The sequence below is a fragment of the Astatotilapia calliptera genome, chromosome 14 (genome assembly GCF_900246225.1).
Source record: "Astatotilapia calliptera chromosome 14, fAstCal1.2, whole genome shotgun sequence".
Classification (NCBI taxonomy): Eukaryota; Metazoa; Chordata; class Actinopteri; order Cichliformes; family Cichlidae; genus Astatotilapia; species Astatotilapia calliptera.
The window spans coordinates 13,046,210-13,070,389 of record NC_039315.1 but is presented as its reverse complement, the minus strand read 5'-3'; the positions used below and the strand labels follow the sequence as shown (position 1 = coordinate 13,070,389).

The 24,180-nt window shown below is 40.6% G+C and overlaps 1 protein-coding gene across 4 annotated transcripts in view; it reads right to left on the bottom strand.

Moving 5' to 3' along the window:
- Window positions 1–24,180, bottom strand: part of LOC113035891 (roundabout homolog 2) — a 70,381-nt gene that overhangs the window by 10,481 nt on the left and 35,720 nt on the right. For all 4 annotated transcript variants that reach the window (XM_026191741.1, XM_026191743.1, XM_026191742.1 and 1 more), the window contains exons 6-17: window positions 22,879–23,006; window positions 19,314–19,438; window positions 16,902–17,073; window positions 16,241–16,446; window positions 11,444–11,525; window positions 11,042–11,207; window positions 5,738–5,904; window positions 5,271–5,392; window positions 4,843–5,059; window positions 2,892–3,010; window positions 1,823–2,000; window positions 360–578 (exon numbers count right to left, since the gene is read on the bottom strand). In XM_026191741.1, the coding sequence (XP_026047526.1) occupies window positions 360–578; window positions 1,823–2,000; window positions 2,892–3,010; window positions 4,843–5,059; window positions 5,271–5,392; window positions 5,738–5,904; window positions 11,042–11,207; window positions 11,444–11,525; window positions 16,241–16,446; window positions 16,902–17,073; window positions 19,314–19,438; window positions 22,879–23,006 (1,901 nt within the window). The remainder of the gene's footprint in view (window positions 1–359; window positions 579–1,822; window positions 2,001–2,891; window positions 3,011–4,842; window positions 5,060–5,270; window positions 5,393–5,737; window positions 5,905–11,041; window positions 11,208–11,443; window positions 11,526–16,240; window positions 16,447–16,901; window positions 17,074–19,313; window positions 19,439–22,878; window positions 23,007–24,180) is intronic.

Below are 24,180 nucleotides of genomic sequence, written 5' to 3'. Positions count from 1 at the left end.
CTTTGCTCCTGCCATGAAGACTACCCAGTGGGAATAAATATATTTTAATTAACTGAATATGCGATTAAAGTGCAGGCATCGCTTTGCAAAGTACAAACTAAAATTGAAAACATTCATCACTGCTCCAGATATCCCCGGAGGTCTATTAAGAACTTTGTCACTGTCATTGGATGAAAACAAAATCTGATGGTTTGCGTCTTTTTTTCTCTTTTATGTCTCCGTTACATAATGAGTCGTCTGTGACAGGGTTCATCAAATCATCTCGAGTCCTGTGACGATAACCTCTCCTGCTTTTTACTTTTTTTTCTCTACCTAAAGCAGGTAAGTAAGTCATAGTTAATCCCTCCTCCCCCCCTCACCTGCTGGGGTGTATGCGAAGGATGTGGTATAGTGTCCCAGCTGCTTCCTCCTTCGGTGGCGACAGTATAGCCACCCGCTGAAGCCCATCAGCACCAACCACGCAGCCACACCCAGCCCAGCGATGAAGGCTGGCTGGAGGATGACGCTTGTGATCTGCTCTGCTATGCTGAGGTCATCGCCCTTAGTCACGGTCGTTGAAGTCTTCTCAAGCGGGGGAGCTGAAAGAGAAGCGATCCAGTTAATGGAGCCACATGATACACAGCCAAAGCAGAGATCTGTCAGTCACGTCAGAGTAGAAAAAAAACAAGCTTTTTAAATGGTTTTGTTTCCTCACATATCATTCAGGGTGATTAAATAGTAAACTGAGTAAATTCTTCTTTTAATGGGCCAGCACAGTCGAGGGGATTAGGATCAAATTGGGGCATTAAAGCACTTGAAAACTGGTTAAACGTGAAGGAAGTTATATTGATTTTATTTGTGGACATACTTCCTGCCTGCACAGACACGCATTAGGAGATGTGCCGGAGACGCCCCAAAGGAACAACAGGTGGAAAGTTACAACTTACAAGCAGTTTATCTTAGCCATATATAATTAGTCTGCCATCTATAATCCAGTTTTGAGATCCTTTCCCAGATGCATTAACGCCCACTCACATCCTGGGCCATTTGACCTCAGGAAATAGGGTGGGGCCAGGTTTCACAGTGGATTCACCCGAAACCTTGGCTGTCTGTGACCCACACCTGTTTTAACACCTTGGCTCGTGTGATTAGGTAGAGGATCAATAGGGGGTCCATGACCCTCTTGTCGGACACTCCCATAGGGCTTAAAATCTGTTGCTCTGGTGGAGAGTCCCAAGTTCACTACACATGGTTGCAATTATTTTAGGGTTGTAAATTATCTTTCCCTAGTTTGATTGTATCATAAAACTGTAACTTGTGTTGGTACGGATTAAACAAGACATAGAAGACATGCTAGTTTTTCCACCTTTGGTGTTTTTAGACTTTTTGATAAGCCAAGTTAGATCCAACAGAAGAAGTGAGAAGATCTCACCTAACTTTCATCAATAACTCAAATAGGTAAGTTTCCCATGTTTTCTGTAAAAGGGTTACAAGTAAAAGAAAAACATTTCAGGAAACACTGGAAGCAAAACATGTTCTTTGGAAGCAACACATCTTCTCTGACTATGTGACTAATATAGCCAAGTAAATTAAAAAGCAGAGCCACAGAGACACAAAACTAAACAAAATAAATGGCAAACTTATTATGCAATCACAACTACTGACTCAAATTCGTGACAAACACCTGCAAAAGTTAGTGTTGGTGATGCACCAGCTTTAATCGTATTCATGCAGCGCAGTCAACTCTCCACATACACATTTTACATGTGGTAAAGTCAGCTTGCAGAGTGCGTCTTGGCATATTTTGGCGTGTGTAGTAACTGTAACAGTTTGACTGACTCACTGAGAAGCAGGCTGACAGGCGGACTCTGAGCGCCCACACCCAGGCTGGTGACAGCAGCCACCATCACGGTGTAACGGACTTCAGGCAGCAGGCCCGTCAGCAGGATGGACAGGACTGCTCCATCCACGGTTCGGTTTATTTGGTTCTCCTGCTCAACGCCGCTGCCCAGACACCAGACCTGTGTGACACCAAAGTTTAAGGTCCTCACAATTTAGGCAACTCACACATGAAAGTTGCTCTACAATGGTACAAGACTACTATCCATAGGATATAAGCAACAGGTACAAGGAGTGCTTAGTATGTAAAATCTTCCCTTCCAAGACTTCGCACCACCTCTGCCATAATCCCCACACCTGTCCACATTCATCAACACTGAGTAAACCTTTTATTTATTCTAAATCTCCTATAGAGCATTTGTGATGAAGACACTGGGAGTTACAATGAAAATGTGTCAGGTAATACCGTGCAATATTTTCTTACGTCAGCCTTTGAGGGCTTGAACAAAATATTGGGTGTATTTCTGAGAAATTGAAATATTTAAGGGGATTAAATATGATCCCTGCCTTTGGCTGATGATCCATCACACATTCAGAAGAATATGGATTCTCATGATCAGACTCATAACTGTCTACGTGTAGACACAAGACAGCGAGAGGGAATCAAAACAATAGTACTCCATGTTCTATTTTGATGTTTTTTTCCACGCTCTGCATAAGCAGCCTGATGATTAGTAATCAGTGTTGCGCTCATTCTAAGAGACAGATAATGAGAACTCTGTTTTTTTTCACAGAGCTAACAGATGACAGGGATGGTGACTGTTCAGCCGAGAATCTGATGACACAAAACCGAGCAGCATCGCAAGTACTGGCAACACATAAAAGGCAATGACTAATTACTAATTGTTCATTAAAATCTGTGTTTTTCACAAGCATCTAAACAACCAAACCTAGGAAACACTGAGTAATGCCTGCACACAGATGCAAATCGAAAGAACAATTTGCTTTACTGACGAGCTTAACAACAGAAATAAACACCAGAGAAGAAGACAAACAGTAAAATGCGGCCTCACCTTGTACTCTCTAATTATGCCGCTCTGAATATTATGAGGCGGCGGCTCCCAGGACACGCTGATACTGGTGCTGTTGGTGAGCTGCACCACTGATACAGCCTGTGGAGGGGCACACAAAACTGCAAACAGAGATAAGAAAAAATGAGATGTTACTATAGTTATTAATACATACCAGAGCTGTGATAAGACTGTGTTTACAGGTCCATAATTCCTGCACAATTTCCTGCAAATAACAGATATAATTTATAGAAACTAGAAAAACCTGAAAGAAAATAATCCTTAATTACTTATTTATAAGCATTCTATATAAGAAAATTAAACAGTGTCTTTATTTTTCAAAATTAGGAGGTTATTTCAGATTTTTTGCTAAATTAATTAGAACTCATTCATTCCTTTGTTGTCTGATAATCTAACTCCACTGGAAAAATACTGTTTTTAAAGGATTTCTTTGCCTCATCTAAAGCACTTTAAACTGTGTAACTAATAAATCCCTCCACATTGATAAATGTGACTAAATATTATAAATAAAAAATAGTTCATAATAAATGAAAGAGCTTTAATCAGTTTTGGAAGGAAACATGTTATTTTACTTTCTTGGCAGCAGTCCTTCACCTTGCTCAACAAAAGCTGGACACAAGCGGCTTGATCTAGAGATTATGGTTAAAATCATACCTCTAAAGCTCCTAAACTAACATAATACTAACCACTTTTTATTAAACCTCTATCTATGAGTTTTTGAGTCCAGGCTAACTATTGTTATTTCCAGTTTCTATGCAAAGCTAAGCTGCTGGCTGTTGCTTCACATCGACTACAAAGAAACAAAACAGGATTTAACTGGTATCTCAAATTTGTTTAAACACATATGCTACTGTCCGGAAACCATGAGCCATTCCTAATTTTTTTAACATTTTTGCTGGGAAAATGAAAAACAGGTGCAGCAACTGAGTAAAATATAAGACAGAAACAGAGTTTGTAAAATTGTATCAAGCCTGAAAGTCAACATTTGGAATGAAGACCTTTATTCTTCAACACAGCCTGAACTCTGTTAGGCAAGATTTCTTTTAATTTCATTAAGTAGTCTTCTGATTTAATTTCCACACGATATTGATATGTAGATCAAAATCTGATGGTACTTCCATCCATGTTCATAATTCCATCAATTTTGACAAGATTCCCAACACCACTGGCTGAAATGCAGCCCCAAGTAATGACAGAGCCTCTACAGATTTCTGTCCACATTAACCTCTTTCCTGACATCCTCTGTATAAACCGATGATTTGAACAAAAAAAAAAAAGTAAATTTGGATTCTTTGCTCCATAAGACGTCTCCGCTGGTTTTCAGTTCTTGTGTAATTTGGCACAGCTCAGCCTTTTCTCATTTTTTCTCTTCCTTAAAAATGGCATTTTGACAGCCAACCTTCCACTGAGACCATTTGGGACGAGGCTTCAGCGATCAACTGAAGGTTGAGATGCATTTTCTGGGTCCTATGTCAGGTCTGGATATTTTTTTCAGTCTCATAAGGACATAGCTTTCAGATACTCTCCCTCTGATGTAGATCTGTATAGGTTTTTGCAACAGGCCGCTAATAACCAAGTGCATGAAAATACAGTAAAAAATTGGTTCTTTCCAAAGTTATGGCTCATTCTTTGAGTTCAGTGCCTTTTTTATGCTTGAATGAGTCAATGAATAAGTGGCTTAATAAGCTCTGAACATGCTCAGGTACAAGGACTGGACTGAGTTAGAAAGCAGCTAATGTCCAAAGAAAAACTGTGAAAGACCTTGAGAAAGGATTATTAGTCAAGACCACTTAGAAAAAGTACAATAGAGTTTGGCTGCTGTGCAAACATAAAGAACTGTGGGGTGTCTTAAGACTTTTGCACAGTACTGTACTTGCTTACTACTAGTTAGCATTACTTGCTACTGATTAGGTTATTAATACACATTCCTTACCCTCCTCCGAGGTACGCAGGAGAACCATGAGGCTGTCATGCCCTTGTAACTCATTGAAGTAAGGCCGGATCTTGACCTCGTACTCGGTACCACTGTGCAGATCTGCTAAGATGGTACTGTAGTCAGATGTGGCCTCCACATCTTGGACCAGCCAGGAGCTGCCAATCGTTCGATAAAATATACGGTAACCCTGAACGTACCGTGACTGACGGGCAACCTAAAGAAGGTGGAAGACAAAAAGCACAAAAACATGGTCTCACATTTAAATCAGTTATCAAAAGCAGGGAAGCGTAACCAGCTGTTTCTCTACACGTTGATCTATTGGCGTCATATAATGCTGAGCAGAGTTTCTGAAGCTAATGTTTGGAGATTAGCCTGTCCTCCACACATTACAAGCTGACTTTGAAACCCATCAGTATTAATCTCACACTCCAAGAAATCTTGGCGCTCGTAGGAGACAGAACCATCGGCTTCTGCAGGTAGACAGACACCTCTCCCAGCTCTCTCTGCACCTGTCTGTGGTCCACTCCCTGTTCAGTCGGACTCCCATCTAAGACAGCAAAGAAATCTAATCAGTCCAGCCTGGCAACATGAAAACAAAACAGCTGAATAGCAGAAATTCAGCAAAAGCAGGGAACAACTTTTTGATGAAATTCAACATTGCTCCCGGCAGAAGAGCATCACACTGAGAAAGCAATTAGTTTTGAGACTGCACATGCAAAGCAAGTTTTATTTTTCCAAAGCATGTAGCACATTATCTCTGCCTCAGCTCTACATCCAGTATCTAAAATATACTGCCTCATGGAAACTGAAACCAAGACTGAACTGTGAAGAATCTAATGAAAACCATTACATCAAAAAAGGATTTTTTTGTCTTTCATCTTATGTAACTCACCCTGTGTCCTGACAGGCTCGGAGATCGGACTGGGGTCGCTGAGGCCATACGAGTTGACTGCTCTGACGATAAAGAGATAAACGGTGTTGGGGAAGAGTCCGACAACAGTGTGCCTCTCCTGCTTCACATGGTCCGCTACGGTCTGCCAGGTACTGCCCACTGATTGGCTGCAAGACGGATAACGTCAAAGAAAACGACTATCTTAAAATTGAATTTCTTGTGATGAAGATCTGACTGTCAGAGTGAACGACTGAGATCAAAACAAGAGTGTGTGAACATGACTTAAAGGGTAGGTCAAGTCTTTATCGGGAGCGTGTTTGCTGCCTGAAAGAGTTCGGATAACTGCATGTAAAGTTGGCGCGAGGACTACAATAAACAGCTTCAAGAGATGCTTCTTTTCTCTCTCGTTATCTGTCGTGTTACCATGAGATAACAAGGTAATAGGCTTGATCACAGCTCTTCTGCTCATGCCCTAATTGCACAGACAGATGAAAGTAGAGCAGCCAGGAGAGATGTCAGGAGAGATCTGAATTTTGCATACTTAGGAAATATGGCAACTGCAGTTACGGTAGTCACCCTCATTAAGGGGTAAATACATTTTTTTATCTTGCGAGCATAAGAAAATGAAGTGTGATATCTCAAAGCAAGAATAGAAATAACCCGGAGAAAGAAAGCTATAAATATGAGCCATAGCTGTTTTTTTCTCTTCTTAATTAAATGGTAAATTATTTTGTCAGAAGAAAGAAAATAACAAAAATGCAAAAAAAAAAAGTTAAATCTCTTTTAAGCAGTTTCATATCTATTTTTTTTAGATATACTTTAGATACACTTATTTTATTAAGTACACCTATTCTTAAAAATATCCAATTAGCCAATCACAAAGCAGTAAGTAAAAGCTGTTCTGCATGGAGATAAGGTCGAGATGATGTGCTAAGGTTCAAGCCAAACAAGAGAATGAGGAAGAAAGGTGATATAAGTGACCTTAAATATCGTATGCTTGTTGGTGCCAGACGAGCTGGGATTACTATTGTTTTTCAGGGAATGGTCTGAAGAAGATAAAATATCTAGTAAGCGGCAGTTCTCTACGCGAAAATATCTTGCTGATGTCAGAGATCACAGGATAACAGCCAGGGTGCCAACACTAACTCAAATAAACACTTGTTACAACCATGCAGAAGTGCCTCTCTGAACATCGAAGCAGATTAGCTGCAGCAGCAGAAGACCACAGCAGGTTCCACTACTGCTAAAAAACAGGAAATTAAAGTGGACAAAATGAGTAGATAAGTGTTGTCTGGGGCTCAGTTTCTCCTGCAACATTTGGATGGTAGAGACAGAATTTTACATAAACATCATGACAGGACTGATCATCCTGCCTTGTACTGTATCAATGGTTCAGGCTGCTGCTGGTGGCCCCTTAGTACCAACTGAACATTGTTTAAACACCACAGCCTGCCTGAGTACTGTCACTACCCAACAGGAGATTTATTCCGCAGTGACTGTGTGACGCTATCATGTCAATAAGGACCAAAATCTCAGAGGAATGTTCCCAGCACCGTGTTCAATCTCTGCCATGAAGAATTAAGGCAGTTCTGAAGGCAACATGGGATCTTAAGTGCATTTCTTTACAGTGCTGCAGTGGTTAGCACTGATGGCTCACAGCAAAGCGGTTCTGTGTTTGAATCTGTGTGGTTTTCATGTGCTTGCCTACTCCAGCTTCCTCCCACAGTAAAATAACACATGTGTTAGGTTAATCGGTGAATAAAACTTGGCTGCAAGTATGGCTGTGAAGGGTTGTCTGTGTCTGTATTTTAATCCTATGATAGACTACCCAGGGAGTACCCCGACTATCACCCAATGACAGCTGGGATAGGCTCCAACCCCCCTCCCTCTGTGATATTTAAAATGGAAAACAGTGAATAATTTCTTCTAATCTCCTAAAAAGAAAACTAAAATAGAAAACTGACACCACAGTCTTAATGCAAATCAGTGCTAATCTTCTTCTGGCTGCAGCCCCATATTAAATGAACAGATATCAATCTTCTCGCTTGACGCTCAGCAGGCACGTGAACAAGAAATGTTTCAGCAGCCTCTGTTGAATGAGCAAACAAATTAAAGAAATCACCAGTCGCTTCTTGGATTCACGAGTTTCTGTTCATTGGAAGAAAAAAAAACCCTCATAGCTGCTTCTCTCAGCTTGCTAACAAAGTTTTATTCCGTCTTTAATTGCAGCAGGTTATAATGATGACTACTGAATGAGCCCGGCGAGGATACAACAGCTTTATGCTGTGCAGGTACGGGCACTATCAAGCAGCATGAGTGCAGTTTAACATTTTCCTCAACTCCATGGAGGAGGAAATGGCGAGGCAATTACATCAAGCAGGTCACAGCTTTTTCTCCTTTCTTCTGTGGCTTTTTTCTCAACAAATGTTCTCCAGAGAAACAGTTTTGCCATTTAAGACTCGCATTTCTTTTTTTTTTTAACCTTTTTTTGTGGTTTTGTTTTCAGTGAAAAAGGAAAATGTAACTGCTGCATTTATGTAGTAAATACTCCATCTAGACTGCCTCCCTTTTAAAATCAAAAACATAACTCTTGCTTTGTTTGGTATAAAAAGGCATACTGCAATCATAAAAGTGTTTCTTTCTTTGTTCCTTCTGATCCACAAAAACAAACAACTCATTGGAGTTGGAGCGTGTAGCACTGAATGGATTTTTATCAGCTCTGTGTGCAAGTGTGCCAGACTGAGCTTTCTGCCTGCACAGAAAGAAATATATGCGTGCTCGTGTGCGTGCATGTTTGTGTCTATACACTTTTTCTGTACCCCCCGTCCTGTTTCTATAATGAGTGAACTTCCAGCTCGGCTCACATCCCCTCCTGCCATTGCCCCAGGACAGGACGGAGCTGCCAAGCTGACCACTGCAGTAATTGTCTCCTCTTTCACTCTCCCTGTCTCGCTCAGGACTCTAGTTGGTTGTTAGGGCTGCTATGGCTCTCCTCGGAAAAGCCGCGGCTAAACACTGATGTGGTGGGTTTCACTTTGCAACGTGTGGTAACAGAAGTGTCTCTCCCTCAGGCAGAGATGAGTCATTTCCAAAGTCTAATGAGTCTAAATGAAGAAGACTTCATTATCTGGGAAGAGTCAGTCAGACAGTGAGACCTTTATCAAGGGTGGAAAGTTAAGTCGAGGCTGCCTGTTTAACTTTAAGTCAGGAAGACAGTATATTACGGTAATAAATAAATTAAGTAGATAAAATTCAAAACCCAAAATAATATGTGTTCTACTGCAGCTCCTTTCAGTTTGTCCTTGTTTGTGGGTCTCTCTGCCATTGAAGAGTTTTCCATTTCTCCATTTGAATTTGCCTGAATCTGAGCACAGAGTATAGCCCTGTGTCCATCACCTGTATTCATCCTGCTACTTTGGTCAGCAGTCACATCATCAATAAACATCAGTGATCCAGTTTCACTGTTAGCCATACACGCCCATGACATTGCCTCCACTATGTTTGACAGGTGATGTCACGTCGGATCGTGACCTGTTCTCTCTTTTGCAATTTTTTTCTTTTCCCCTCATTCTGGTTCATTTGAATTTCTTAGAAAGGTTTGTAGTCTTTTTAAATATTCAGTCTAACCTCTGGCTTGAACCTTGTTGTAAACTTTGTATTTCCATTCATGAGGGCGTCTTTTGGTTGTCAGCAATGATAAAGCTACCACATCGAAAGTGTTTGTAATTTGTTTTTGTTTTTTCTTAACCATGGAAATAATTCTGTCATCACTCATTTTAGCTGTCTTTAGTGATTTGTGACAGATGGATAGCAGCAAGTGTAAAAGGGAAGGTTAACAAGATGGTAATAAGACCGTCTATGATGTATGATTTGGAGACAGGAGGCCAAGCTGGAGGTGGCATAGTTGATTTTTCTTAGGCGTGACTGGGATGACAAGTGAGTACATCAGAGGGACAGCTCGGCTCACCTCAGCGGTTGGAAGACAAAGTTAGAGGGGCAATGCTCAGATGGTTTGGACATGTGCAGAGGGGAATAATGGATATATTTGACAAAGGATGTTGCATATGGAGCTATCATGCAGGAGGAAGAGGAAGACCACAAAGAAGATTTATGCATGCAGTAAAACGGACATGCAGAGCGCTGTTGGGGACAGGGAGGGAGATTATCTGCTGTGACAACCTCGAAAGGAAGCAGCCGTAAGAAAAAGAAGTGGATTTGGGCACTCCAAAAGTTTTTGCTGTCTCTAATTGGTTTATTTTGGGTGGGTGGGGGGGGGGTTCCATCCAGTAATAGCCTTAACTTGCACTAAAATCTCTTCAGGCCTCATAATCAAAATTACAGCCAAATGTAGAAAATACAAATATAATTACACTTTTAATGAACTTCACATGACTTCATTTGCCACGAAGTAACAAGGGAACAGGCCTCACTTTGCCACGAAACTGCTCGTCAGTGCAGTTAATCGTGTGCCTCTGAAAATTGGGGACTCTATATATGAAAATGTCTGTAACTACTAAACAGTTTTTGTGAAACCTTTTGAATTAAAGCTGAAAGTCTGTATTTCTACCACTATAATCTGTTATAGTGGAGTGCAGAGGCAAAGCTACCAGTATAAGGATTTAGAGCTTTAAAACACATTTCACCAGTTACACTTGTTAAAGCGTCTGGTAGCACCAGTAGTTTTTCATGGTCTTTCTTCATCTTCTATTAATGACATTCTGACTCAATATAGACCTGACCTCAGCAAGTCAACATGTGACCATTACTGGACAAAAAACCCCAACATCATCAAAAAGCATAAAAACCTTTCAGCAGTTTTTTTTTTTCAAAGAGGACTGAGTGTGAAAAAGATTTCTGCCTTTCCTCTGATTTGAGGTTTTAGAAAATCTAACCCATGATGAGAGACTTTGGTCAGTCATGTTTCTTTTCAGACCAGATTTAGTGAAGGGTACAAATAGAGACAATGTCTGTGAGACAAGAAGAAGAAGATCTGAGAGTGGAAATGGTTAAGCAGAGGAAATTCACCATTATTAAGGGTTTAAATCTATGTACAGCAAAGCAAAAAGTTATTAATAAGCTTTACTACTATAACACATTTTTAAAAAGCTTTGTCGTGTTTTACATTTGACCAGAGCTTTGTTTTTGCATTTAGTTTAATGTGGAGGGATGGATGGATGGATGGATGGATGGATGGATGGATGGATAGTTAGCCTGTATTTGCTGTGATCTAGAAATTTCAGATAAACTGAGACAAGTCCACAAAAGACTGAAAAACTAAAGTATGCTCCTGTTTTGAAAACTCACCTGAAGGCTTCGATAATGTAGGAGGTGACAGCGGCCCCGCCTTCATGGGGATTGGACTGCCAGGTGAGGGTGACTGTGTTTTTGGTCACCTCTGTTATGACAGGCTTCTGTGGAGGTCCTGGAAGCTGGATGAACTCAGAAGCTCTGGACACTGAAGAACCTCCATCTTTCATTACAGAAACACACACACACAAAAAAAACATAATTACATCATATCAGTGGGCTAAGTTTGATTAACATTTTATCTCAAACTGTACTTTGTCTTGTGGAAGCTACAGATTGTGCTCCTATGAAGAACACTGGCAGACTAAGTAGTTTCTTGGGAAAGGAGGTGTAGTTGAGGAGTGACAGAGTGTGAAGTGTAACAGACAGAGAGACTGTGGCGAGTTTCAGTCTAAGTACCTCTGACAGTCAACATCCCACTCCAGCTCGACTCTCCTGTGGTGCTGGAAACCACGCACGTGTACATACCCGAGTCCGTGTCCTGTTAAACAGCAGTCAGCATTTGAGACAGACTTGAAAAAAAATAACACAATAAATGCCACAAACACTTTCACTTTTTCAGCAATTTCTGCTAATTTTCATTTTATGCTTCTACTCCACTAGACTTTTACGACATGTCAAAAAGCAGTTTCATACATAGAAGAAGTTATATAAGGCATGAGCTAGCCATAGCATCCACCACAGCAGTAGTGAAGTAAATCAAAAATAAAGAAGCTAAGCCTGCAAGCTAGTTCAGGCAGCTTGAGTTGCACAGCTTTTCATACATCACACACCAAACTCATCCTCCCTTATTGGTTTGTTTAAGCTGTAAATGTAGCGTGTCACTGCTGCTACCCCGCATCATTACCTGCTCTTTCAACCCCTTCACCACCCCAACATCCACCTGTGAGCTCCAAGGGTGATTCATACTCATCTCTGCCCTGTTGCTACATGTAAATACTGCAGGGAGCGAGGAGCTTGCAGACAGCACGCTCTAACTGTTGCTACGGGCCTGCTGTGATTTTGACCTTGGCGCTGTGTCTTGTTCTTTCTTCAGTAGTAGATGCCACCCACTTTCGTGCAACTGACTCTACTCAGCTATTGAGCCAAAGTACTTAAGACCAGAGAGAAGAGAGCTCCAGTGCTAGAGAGGCTTTTTTGGTTTTGAAGCTCGTGAGCTGTTTGTGTTGTTGGTCATTAACCTTTTTAATTTGTGCTTTTGTTTAGTGACTCCTGGGCTTTGCTATGTTTCTCTTCTTTTGAGTTGGATAGCAGCTCGTCCATCTCTGTCTGTTTAATTATTAATCAAAAGCTTTACTTTCATATTTTGCCTTCATCTCTCTTTCATCAACACTTTTTTTGTAACTTTACCTTTTTAGGGGAATGTAACATTATAATGAAGCTTATGTGTGAGTAATATCAGTAATCACTCATCTGCCTGCTTTCCTGGGTCTATTACATCACTTCCTCTTTCCCACAGTGTCAAATTCAATGCCAGCATCGCTATAGTCCATCTAGTCCAATCATTTTCTTGCATGTCTCTTAAGAGCCAATCATGTCTCTGTCAGCGTACTTTAAATCTCAGCGATCTTCTGTCACTCTGCCTTTCAGGCCCTTGCAGCCCACCTCCTCCTCCCCCATCTCTACCTCACCCTGGTCACTCAGCGCCCCATCCACGCCTCCATCTTCATCTTCACCCTCAGCTATACTCTAGTGGAGTCCTATCATAATTCCTATCATTGTTCGGATAAACCATCCTGCTGTGATGGTTTATCAGAGTCTAATCGCCACACAGCTTGTTAATCAAATTCTGTATCTTAATAAATCATGTTCATTTTTTTCCAAGTGACCTCTCTTTATCTAACTCATCACAGCTTAAAAGGAAAGACTTAAACAGTTTTAACTTTGATGCGATTTCGAATCTAATTTACCAAATTTGAGCCAACAAAGTCAAAAATTAATCAAAAGTAACATTCAGCCACTATAAATATAGTTTTTCTTTTCATGAATAAAATGAATAAATGTAATTTTGCATTTTAATCAATAAATAGCAATGTGCTTTCCTATAATTTTCTCCTTTTTGAAAAAAACCCCCAAATAATTAGATTATTATGGTAATTATATTTTAGCAAAATGTCATTTTGTATGTTCTGGCAGACTAACTATTACAGAAACATAAAAAGAATGATTTTGATGGCATAAACCTTACACTGAATTTGCTAAACATTTTATGTCAGTAACAATCTCTCACTTGAGAAAGCATTAGTTCTTAATAGCTAATAAATCGAGAGTTTAAACAACTTTAGTTAATGTGTTGCTGTGTCTCTCTTTGGGGCCGCATCAAGACGAGCATCTGGCGGGAAAATCTGCCAAATCAAACATGCAGAATTACCCGCTGTGGCGACCCCTTACAAATGAGGGAGCAGCTGAAAGTAGCTTTAGCTTTAATTAGAACAACTTTAGCAATTAATAGTTTTGCATCACAACAAAATGATCATAAATAATGGCTACAGTGATCGTTATTGGTGTAATAGTGTTTATTTGCTTATGTGATGAAAATAGCAGTGATTAATTATATATTGCTTGTGCATTGGCTCAGTGCAGTAGCGCTTTATGCATCTGCCAACCAAGTTAAAGATCTGTGATCAGATTTTGGGCGGAGACACAAATCCTTGTGGGGAAGGGCATCTGTCATTAGAATCCGCCAAATCAAACATGCTGAGCTACCTGCTGTGATGACCCCTTGTGAATAAGGGAGCAGCCAAAAGAAGCATTATATGCTGTGTTGTGTCCGACATCAACTATTAAAAGACTGTGATTAAATTCTGATGACATCAGAATAACAAGATATCTTATGTAGAATGTATTTATTTAGGATTAATAGATGTTAGCAAGAGTTTTTACTGAGCAGTGTGATCACTGTAACTCCTAGGATGTTAAATGCTGCCACATAGTCAAAACCGCTGCAGTCTTTTTTCTTCTTTGGCTTCAGTCCTGCGATACAAGCAGAGAGCTTTTAACACAAACAGTTCCTAAGTCTGATCAAGAGGATGGTGCCTAAATCTGACCAAACAGCGAACAAAAACCAAAGTGATTGAAAGCTAAACTAAAGAATGAGCGAAAACCGCAGAAACCACGGTCTCCGGGACTTCCTGGGTGACCCCAACTGCCCACTTATATGCTCTTTCAGTTGATGCAATAATTTATTGCAAATGATAGTTGCCTGACTGAAATTTCATAATGATGTCCATTCGATGCTCTGTGAAGAGCAGTTTTATAATTATACACAGAATATTAATGTCCTTGAGAGGGCTGCTTCATTTAAACCCAGATAATTATTCTTTCATTGTTAATGCTGTATTTCTCACATAATGTGCTGTTTTTCTGCGAGGTGAGCTGACCCTCCGCTGGAAATCATTACAGCAATTGTGCTAGAGTCTAATTAGTACCAAAATATAAATGCAGATCTTTCTATCAGTTGTTTTGGACATTTTTGTGAGGAAACTATTAAGTGTCTCACTTCAGCCTGCAAAAGCATTTAAATAAGAAGCGAGCAGTAAACAACTCATACGTGTCGTTATATTAGCGATGACATTATAAACGCATACAACACACTTCTCTGTGATGTCTGCAACCATCGGTTACGTAGCACATCAACGCTTATTTGGAGGTGTCTGCCATTTGGTGCATTTTCACTGACAACGAGTGCGAGATGCTGATGAGAGCAGTGAGACGCAACCAGCACAGTTAACACAGTGAAAGACACCCAAAAAAAGATTATCTTCAGAGTTGAGTGCAGCTGCAGAATAAGGTGATAATTTTAATAAATTTCAGCTCCGTCACAAGAGCCAGCCTTTCTCACAGCACGCACAGACATTTGAATTATTGTTAAGATAAAAATACGATAATGCCGCTGACAAATTTAAAATGCTAGACCTGCTTGCAACTGTTGTTCAGCTTTAAGCTCCTACGCTTCAATAAATTATTCAAAAGGCATATTTAAAGGTTTGCTACAAAAAAGCAAAAACACGTTTTAAAAAATATTTAAAAAATGTAAAAATTGGCACTTATACCTTTAAGCTCCAGGTGAAACTGGACCCAATTAAGCAGCCATGTTTGTGCAATTAAATGCAAGCCACGCACACTCCATCCACATTAAGCAACTGTCACCGAGCGACACTACGCCCCACCCGACCTTCTTTTTATGTTATGAAGTGTACAGTATGTGCCTGCATGCTTCACTGATACGCTTGCTGTTCGCTCTGGCCGTGTCCTGGCTGAGAGCCAGTCTGCTGGAACTATCCTCAGACCGTATGAGATCATCCACCGCAGTGTTGACCTCTGGCTGACAGACCGCACAGCTTGTGGGCAGGTGAACTTCTTCAGATGACTCCAACTACAGCTAAAATATTGATGGTGGGTTGGGCAGCAGCAGGGTAAATATATTTAGTCCCTCACTCATCATCTCCGTGTCCCCATTTTCCCCCCCTTTGTCAACCCCTTGATGCCACACTAATGCATCTCTTCTGTTCCATTGAGCACATTGGCATGGCAGATTTCCCCTGCCTCAGCGGTGCACCGGACCAAACCTTAATGCTCCAAGTTAGCTGAGCACCACTGCTGAGAAAAAGGATGAAGGAGGACGTGAATAAGCACATTCCAGCCAGGAGATTTAATTAAAAGCCGGTTAGATGATGAATCATCTATCGCCAGTCAATTAATGTAAATGATGCTGCCTTTGCTCTGTCCTGCACAGGCTCGCTGACCTCCAGGTGGGGTTATAGCACAAAGGGGTTTCTGACTGCTCTTCCATCAAAGCAGAACACATTAGCATTTACAAACAAGCACCTTCATTAACATTACAATTACACACCGCATGAGCACATAATTACACTGGAGAGATACGCACCGCCTTAGAGAGATTGGTCTTTTTAACTCAGACTCACTTTAATTTTACAAACAGAAATGGAATTGCTGATGGAAATGAGGAAGAAATGGGTTACTATGAGGGCTGCGGGGAAGGTGACAGACAGTCAGAGATCACACAGGTATTTTATTCTCCACAGTTTTTTTTTTATATATAATTTCCATCTTTCCGTGCACAATCCGTCTTTCCTTCCGCTCCTTCCATTTAAGAGCAACTGCCTTTCAGAAGTCACTTGTTACGTGCCCTTTCCAACAAATGCCTCATCCGCACACACCCAAACACATACACACCTTTACGTCTGCGATTTGCAACGTGCCATTTTCCATCAAGGTCAGTCGAGGTGTATTTCCCTGAAGTCTCTCTCCGTCCTTCTCCCATGAAATCTCGACTGATGTACCTCCATTTACACGGCAATAGAGCTGTGCCGTTGCACCCCGAGATACGGTCTGATTGGCTGGGCCTTGGCGAATGATTGGCGGGATACGACCTGAAGGACCTGCCAGTTTGAGTGAAGAAGAGGCGGAGTATTATGTTAGGGGTGATATCCTTGTTCCAATTAGATCACAGTGCAGAAAAGTCAAGACGGACAGATAACATTAGGAAGGCATATAAAAGGTCTGCAGGAAGGACGGCTTTATAAAGTCGCCAGCAGCTGGAGAGCAAAGGGTAAAAATACTTAAGATGCTTAGTAAGCAGAAAACAATAGGCTGTATAAGGAGTAAAAGAAAGCTTAAATCTGGTGCTTACAAGCTGCCTGTGGGAAAACATTAAGCCTTCAATTCATTGCTCATCCAGCATGGGGTCTCTAACTGCGCACCGTCTCTGTCTGCATGAGCCTCATTGTTGTGCACCTACTAAGTAATTAATATGTTTTCCCCTCATTAGCTGATGGTGCAGAACAAAGAATCAACCCCTCAGGTTTAAAAGTAACTGTACCTATTGAGGTCTTACCTCCCTCCACCTCCAGCAGTGCCTTGGTCAGAACACTTCCTGCTACACTGATGGCCTGGCAGATATAAAAGCCCGAGTCCTCAGGGTGGACATCTGTGATGGTCAGCTCTCCATTCATGGAAACAGAGTAACGACCAGACTGGGAAGGCGGCTGGCCGGGGAACAACAACATCTAAACAGAAAAATGCATGCAGCAAAAAGTAAATCAATGTTTTTATTGTCAAATCATTTACCTCAGCTATTTGAGTAAGTTTATAGAAAAGGAAATAGGACTAGAACAATTTTAGTCGCAATTTCCTGCAGCTCAAATTGGCTGTTTGAAATGGCTGGTTGTGTCTAAGGAAAACTTTAATGTGGACGCAAATAAAACTGAAAAACAAAGCCAAAGCATCATATTTAAAAGGCTATGTTCAGCCGCAATCACAAATTCCCAGAAATCCACTCATCAAAAGCATATGTTTTATTTTTAGATCAGTCTGTGGAAGCTTCATTCTTTCTCTTTGAGTCATGCACAAAAGCATGTACTGCAGTTCAGATTTTTCTTTTGCCAATGTTCTTCTCATACACTCCAGGACAACCTCACTAACATTGCCAAAAAAGTTTAAAAAAAACACACACACACTGATATCCCACTCCTCACCCTGTGCACCACATTCAGGCTTGGACACATCAGGACTTATATCGCTCCACGTTTTAGATTTTGGAGAACTCTAAAAATAGCAGCACATTTGAAAGTGTCCCAGAGGTGCTGATGGAGGTGACCTTGAAGTGGAGCACTGGCCACATTTAAGTCAGGTAAGATTCAAGAGCTTCACCTTCCCATGGTCACCAAGTGTTTGCTCATAGGGGGGGTCATCGGATTGTTGGTGTTTTCTCTGTATTATTATAAGTCCTTTTTTTTTTACAATATAAAGTGCCTCGAAGCCACTGTTGTTGTGAATTAACGGAATCAAATTGAATTCAAAATGAATTTATGATCCCACCTTAAACGAATAACTCATGGACTCAAGTCCCTGAAAAATATTACAGATATTCATGTGCAGCTCCAGATTAGTTATTATTATTTGGTGATCCTGTAACTTCTCATGCAACACCACCATAAGATCAAAATGAAATTTGTCGCCGTGCCTAATGAATAAAAACCTGCAAAGCTAATGACATTCCCATCAGACTCAGCTCTGCTTGTACTTTTACTGCTAATTAGTACATCTTCCATTAATTACATCCTCCCAGAGATGAGCTGTGGATCCTTACTTTTAGTTGATGAATTGTGTAAAGAATTAATAAATCATTAAAGTAAAACTGTTGTCAAATTAGTTTTGACACATTATTTTACATGTTTTCACCCGAATCCGGGGCTCAAACTATTAACTTCTAATGATAATCTCACATTTGAAAAAAGAAAAAACCCTGAAAGACTCTGGTTGTTGTGTTGTTTTTTTGGGGGGGATGATGCCTGTGAAACTGACATTTTATAGCTATCCCATCTTGTTTTCCTGTAAGTGAGATGGATGGGAACAAGGGGGAGGGATGCATCAATCCATTCAGCCATCCATTTCATTTCCTCTAAGAGGCTTAGACTCCAGTGGAGGGACCGAGGTTATAAGGCTACAGATAATCCCACATATACAGCAAAAAGCCCTACAAACAGCCAAGCAAGGCATCAACCTATCCTGCCGACTGAAGCTTATTCACAAAATCAGTAGCTCAACTTCCTGTTTGCTCTGTGGAACCTTTCCGAAAACACCTGAAGCTTCTCCTCCACTCCTGAGTCAGTGAACCCAGCTGCCATTAAGCAACATGGCATTTGTGGTCAGGAATAATGTGGAAGGAGGGCAGCATTCGTCTGCAATCCTGGCCTGAAGAAGCAATTTCCACACCTGGTGTGCTTCCCGGAAGCCCTCTTTCAGTCTCTTCTACTTTCTCTTCCCTCTCCTGTCGACTCCCCCAAAACCAGAGTGGCACGCAAACAGGAGAAAGATTTCTCGCCAACGCAATGTCTTCCAACACTTTGTCTCTGCGCATATCTCTGAGCCAAATGCAAATGTGCTGCATTATCTCGCTCGCCTCTCGCTTATTTCGCCTGGAAAAATGTGTCTTGATCAATGTGGGCAACTCTAAAAAAGAGGTGTCAGAAAAAGTAAGATTAAATCAGACAAAAAAACCTGCTCACATTGTGGTGAGTCGTTCTCGCCTTTTAAACAAAGAAGGTGTGAAACTCTTGACTATTGATGTGATAAAGAATACTTGAAGTAAAGTTTACAAAGAATGCGCCAAGTGCTCATGAAGAGCAAGCCCGGGCTTGTTAGGGGAGCAAATGTATTTATATTCACTCATTTGGTGTCCTGGATGTCTCTGCTGCTGCAGTATTTAGCATTAGAGAGCGCCTTGTGCTTTGCTCCAGCCTCTTACCTGGCTGCCCTCTTTCTGCCAGAAGATGGCAGGTGGAGGGTTTCCCGTGGTGCCGCATTGGAAGGTGATGCTCCTCCCCTGGGTGGCAATCTGGTCTCGGGGCTTTGTAGCAATCTGAGGTGGTACTGGAAGAGAAGGAGGAGTGTGACCACCCATTAAAAGTCATACTTGTGCATGAAATGGCCTGCTTTATGAACGCTCCCTTTCTGCTGAAAAGCCAACCCAATTTTCTCCTCTATAATTTATCAGTGGGAAAGTGTTCATTTAATTTGAATGGGAAGGAACCATTCTGAATCCAATATGGCAAACCATTTTAAAGACGCCAACACTATAGCAACAATATTTCTTTACTTCCCCCTTTTCCTTAGGAATGCAAACACAGCAAAATGGTAGTTTCTTACTCTTTGTGCCATCCATAAGGGCGCATACTTGCTGATTCGCTGTATTCGGCACATTATTTTCACAGCAGCAAACAAACTGCTTCTAAGCAGTTGTAGCTGCTTGAACCAGTTTTAAATATATATTCGATTTGGAAGCCAGGATGAGAAACTGCCAAAGAGGAACTCTCTGAAGACCTAAGTTGCTTAATGAAGCAGGAAGGAAGCAAACAGTTGCCAAGTAAATGTAGTGAAGTAAAATAAAGTAATATAATAAAGTGGATCTATAAAACGTAATGATATTGAAATACTGAACGTCTCTCGGTTTAGTTATTTTCCAAAACCGCTGTTAACCCCGAGCTGGATCGATAAAGCGCTCGTTAGCTGTTAACGAGTGAGATTTAAGAGTCTTTTCTTTGACCTTCTGAGTTTTTTGATCTGTTGCTACATACTCATCATTATCACCCTCTCGTCCTTAATGAGAAAAATCACCTCCATGTCCTCTTAAAGAGAAAAATGGGGGGCGGGGGGGGATGAAAGAAAATCATGGCAGCAAAAGCCAGCGTCATTCTGATGACATTTACTGAGTTATTTTGGGAAAGGTCTGAGAAGAGCTGCCAATTTCCAGCTTGGGTCAGATCACCATGTTATCCACATCATCACATCCTCTGTAGATTTACACTGACCACTGCATTCTGCCCCCGCCTGAATAATTGGCTCTCACTTCCCACCAAATGGGAAGCTTCTCTAGCCTGGATGCATCCTCTCTACAAATCTCTGCATAGTGCATATGGTGCATATGTAGCTGCACACACAAACACACACACACACACTTGTATTAGGGCGCACAAATGCATATTTGGCTCAATACACAAGACAACTGAGTCATCTGTGTCGTGTCTTAATATTCTCACCGAGAGCATTTTCCCAGCCGCAGAACATCTTTTATCATTATAGTGTTGTGATGATCTTTCTGTGAAGTTTTTTTTCTCTTTCTTCAGATGTTATAATGTCTTTCAGCAGATCTGATGTGTTAGTCACATATAGCACAAGATTGCTCTCATTTATTTCATATTCACTTTGGCGCTACTTGTGGCTGTTTTTTATCATGGAGTCTTAAAGTGACTCTAAACCATTTTAAAGATTTTATGTAGATTTTGAATAAGATTTGCAATGTATATCAGTTTAATTCTGTAAGTCCTGTTTTAGTTAGAAGTCTAGCAGCTGGTGCAAAGTAGTCCGTCTGGGAGAAAGGATATTGGGAATATGAGCTCTTGCCTTTATGTCCCAATTAGAGATTTAACTGTGTGTTACTGTTGTCTAGCTGAAACATGATAGTTCAACTGGTTTAAATCTATTTTTAAATCTCCAGCACTGTGTTGCCAGCCAGCTTGTTGTTGCAAAAATTCTATTTTATGCCTGTCAGTCTTTGCTATCTTTGCCATTTTTCCTAAATTCACATAAAGACATGACAAGACGTAATGTGTTTTTGCAGCAGGTTGCAAGCAGCAAAGTGCCTAAAGATACTATTTAAAATCGGTTCTTCAAAATCTCTGTGCAGACATGTTGTTGGTTTCCTTGAGTTTGATGTCTTTTTCTGCACTTAAATGATTCATAGGTCAGTGTTAAGGTGCTTCTTTCTTGGTCAGTTCCAAGGACTGGGCTGAAAATGATTGAAAAATCAACCAGTGTCCAAAGAAAACCCTTGAATGACCTTCAGAAAGCCTGGAGAACTGATGCACAAGACCACTTTCAAAATATTACAGGAAAATCTGGCTCTTTCAAAGCTAAATATAAAGACATGAAGGGTACCTTTTGCAAGTACTGTGTGTCCTTTACTGGGGTTTTATAAAGCAGAAATAAGAAGGTGAGTTTGATCTGGACCTGATTTATTGAGAAAATAAGCCTAATGATGTCATATTGATGCCATCAGTCTTATCTTGACTAAAGGCCAAAATTAGAAGCTTACACAAAAAAACAAATTCATAAAAAAGTTGGAGTTTGAGGAGTATTGTGGGAAATGTAGGCAACACTGTTTTTGAAACTTGACCCAAATTAGGCGCTTGACAAAAGCACAATAAATATCAAGGTAATTGTGATCTTGATGGTCAAAAGCTTGATGCATCTCCACCAAACATATTGCTAGTACTAAGTCTAATGATAGAATATTAGTTTAAGTGCTCTGTAATAATGGATGAGGTCAAATACGTTGTTATTTCAGCCTCAGTTTAGTTGTAATTAAAAGCCTTTCAGCTGCATTTTGAACTCATCCAGCTGCAAAAGAGAGAAGGATTTAGAAACTATGGTGCTACACTCTTCTCAACACAGCAGATGTGTGTTTGATAGGAGTCCTTAATCTGCTGTACATTAAGTCACTGTGTCTGGGGCTTACTTAATGCCTGACTGCAGCAACAGGCATGTTGTCAACATGTCAGTACCTAATGGAGGAACTCATTTACACCATTAGGCATTTATAGTTGCTTTTAAAAACCATTAAGAACGTCATACAGAAAATATTTTTTTCTAGACAAATGAGCAACATAAATGCCCTTCTGTGGAGAAGAATTAGATGGAAAGTGAACTCACAGAGCCGGCCGACCGGAATGATGATAGAGTTTGAAACGGAGAGAGATGGAGAATTAATGAGATGGATGAAACGCTGAGCAACTAAACGGAAAGTATAGCATGTAAAAGCACAAAGAAACAAAACAGAAAAGTGTGAACAGAAAACCGCTTGGTTCGGATTTCATTTACACTGAAAAAGGCATTAGCGGATGAAGTCGTCTGAGACTATTTAAACCAAGACACCGAGTGAGTGAAAAGGACGAGGAGGGAGGAGGGAGATAAAGAGACAGGAAGAGAGGAGGTGGGGGAGTCATGTCTTATTAATATTGAGACTGCTCTCTGGCAGTGAGTTAACCCACACATCTACCAAACATCTGTCAAATGGCGTAATCCATACGGTTTAGCATAAGCTCCTGGCAGCACCGCTGGACAGGGACTGATATAACACAGTGAGCGTTGGACATCAAGTGGGAACAGGCTTTGCATGATGCAGCTGCCATGTGACTCTACCTTATACGTGAAAATGGCCCTGAATTGAGAGCTTTTTTATGCATGTCTAAGTGTGTGAGTGTGTATATGTGTGTGTGTGAGTTTGTATACAATATGCATGATGTGCTTCTCACCGTGCACCTGCAGCATGGCTGAAGCCTCCGTCTTGCCCACACTGTTCTCTGATGTGCAGGTATACGTCCCTTCATCCTGCTCTTTCACGCGGAACAAACGGAGGTTGTTGCCGTTGCGGATTTCAAACCTGTGAATAAAAAGCGAGTTAATGAAAGATCTGGCGGATGCATAGCAAAATAAATAAATAAGTAACCATAATAATCTCCACAAAGTGAAAAATTCTGCCAGTGGTTTGGGGTAATGGAATTTCTTGTCCTTAGAAGGATTTCTTTGCTATCAGGTGGCATTATCTTGAAACCGGTGGAACAATGTGTCTTATCTGCTTTAGATATTGTCACAGGCTCCAGGAAAATGACTGAAACTGATGAAAATCAATTAGAAAGAAATGAGATTACCTCAACACATCGAAGGATTTTTCACTTGGTTTTGTACGGGCAGTAGATTAAATATAAAGACAGAGCAGAATTATTTATATTATGTACAGTGTAGCTCTCTTTGTCTACGCAAGGCGTACAATTACTGAAACACAAAGAGTAAAATCTGCTTAAATTCCATTTATTTCATGGATCAGTGAGCAACCAAAGGAAGACATGAAATGGAAAAAGATGAAAGACAGAAAGGCTCTTTGCAAACATGAAACAACAATCTTCATCATCCTGTTGCCAAGTGGACAAATAAACTCTTACACCGCAGTCACCGTGACTTTGCTTTTTGTGCAGGTTTTGCCAAAATTGTTCAGGACATACATTTAAGCATTTGGTCTCCCATTAATGGATAATACAGTATATGGACACGTTTAATGAGACGTATATGAGTAGCATTTTAAAATGTCTCTATAAAGACTCTTACACCAGGCTTATGCAGGGATCACCAAGTTTAAAGTAAGACTTCCCAATTCACAGAAAAATCACAGACCTGTCATACTTAATATGAATATTTATTCATTTATGAAATATTACCGACTATCACATTTTGCTACAATCCCCAGTGTGTGCAGGTCATGTTCAATATAAGAATATAATAATTAATAAATCAAGGGCCATATGTTTGACACAGTTTTGTGAAACTGTTGGAAAATAGTCAAAGCCAGTTAGCTTTCCCCCATTTCCAGTAACACATCCCTTTAGTGGCTGCTATCACAAGCTTCAAATTAAGCTGTAATCTGTAAAAGACTCTAACAGCAGCAGCCATTGTGGAGCAGGACTGCATTAACTCACTAAATTGAAAATAAGTAAGTAAAATTATATCTACATAAAATGTGAAAATTCTTTATGTGAAGTTCATATCTCTGCTGTTTAAGT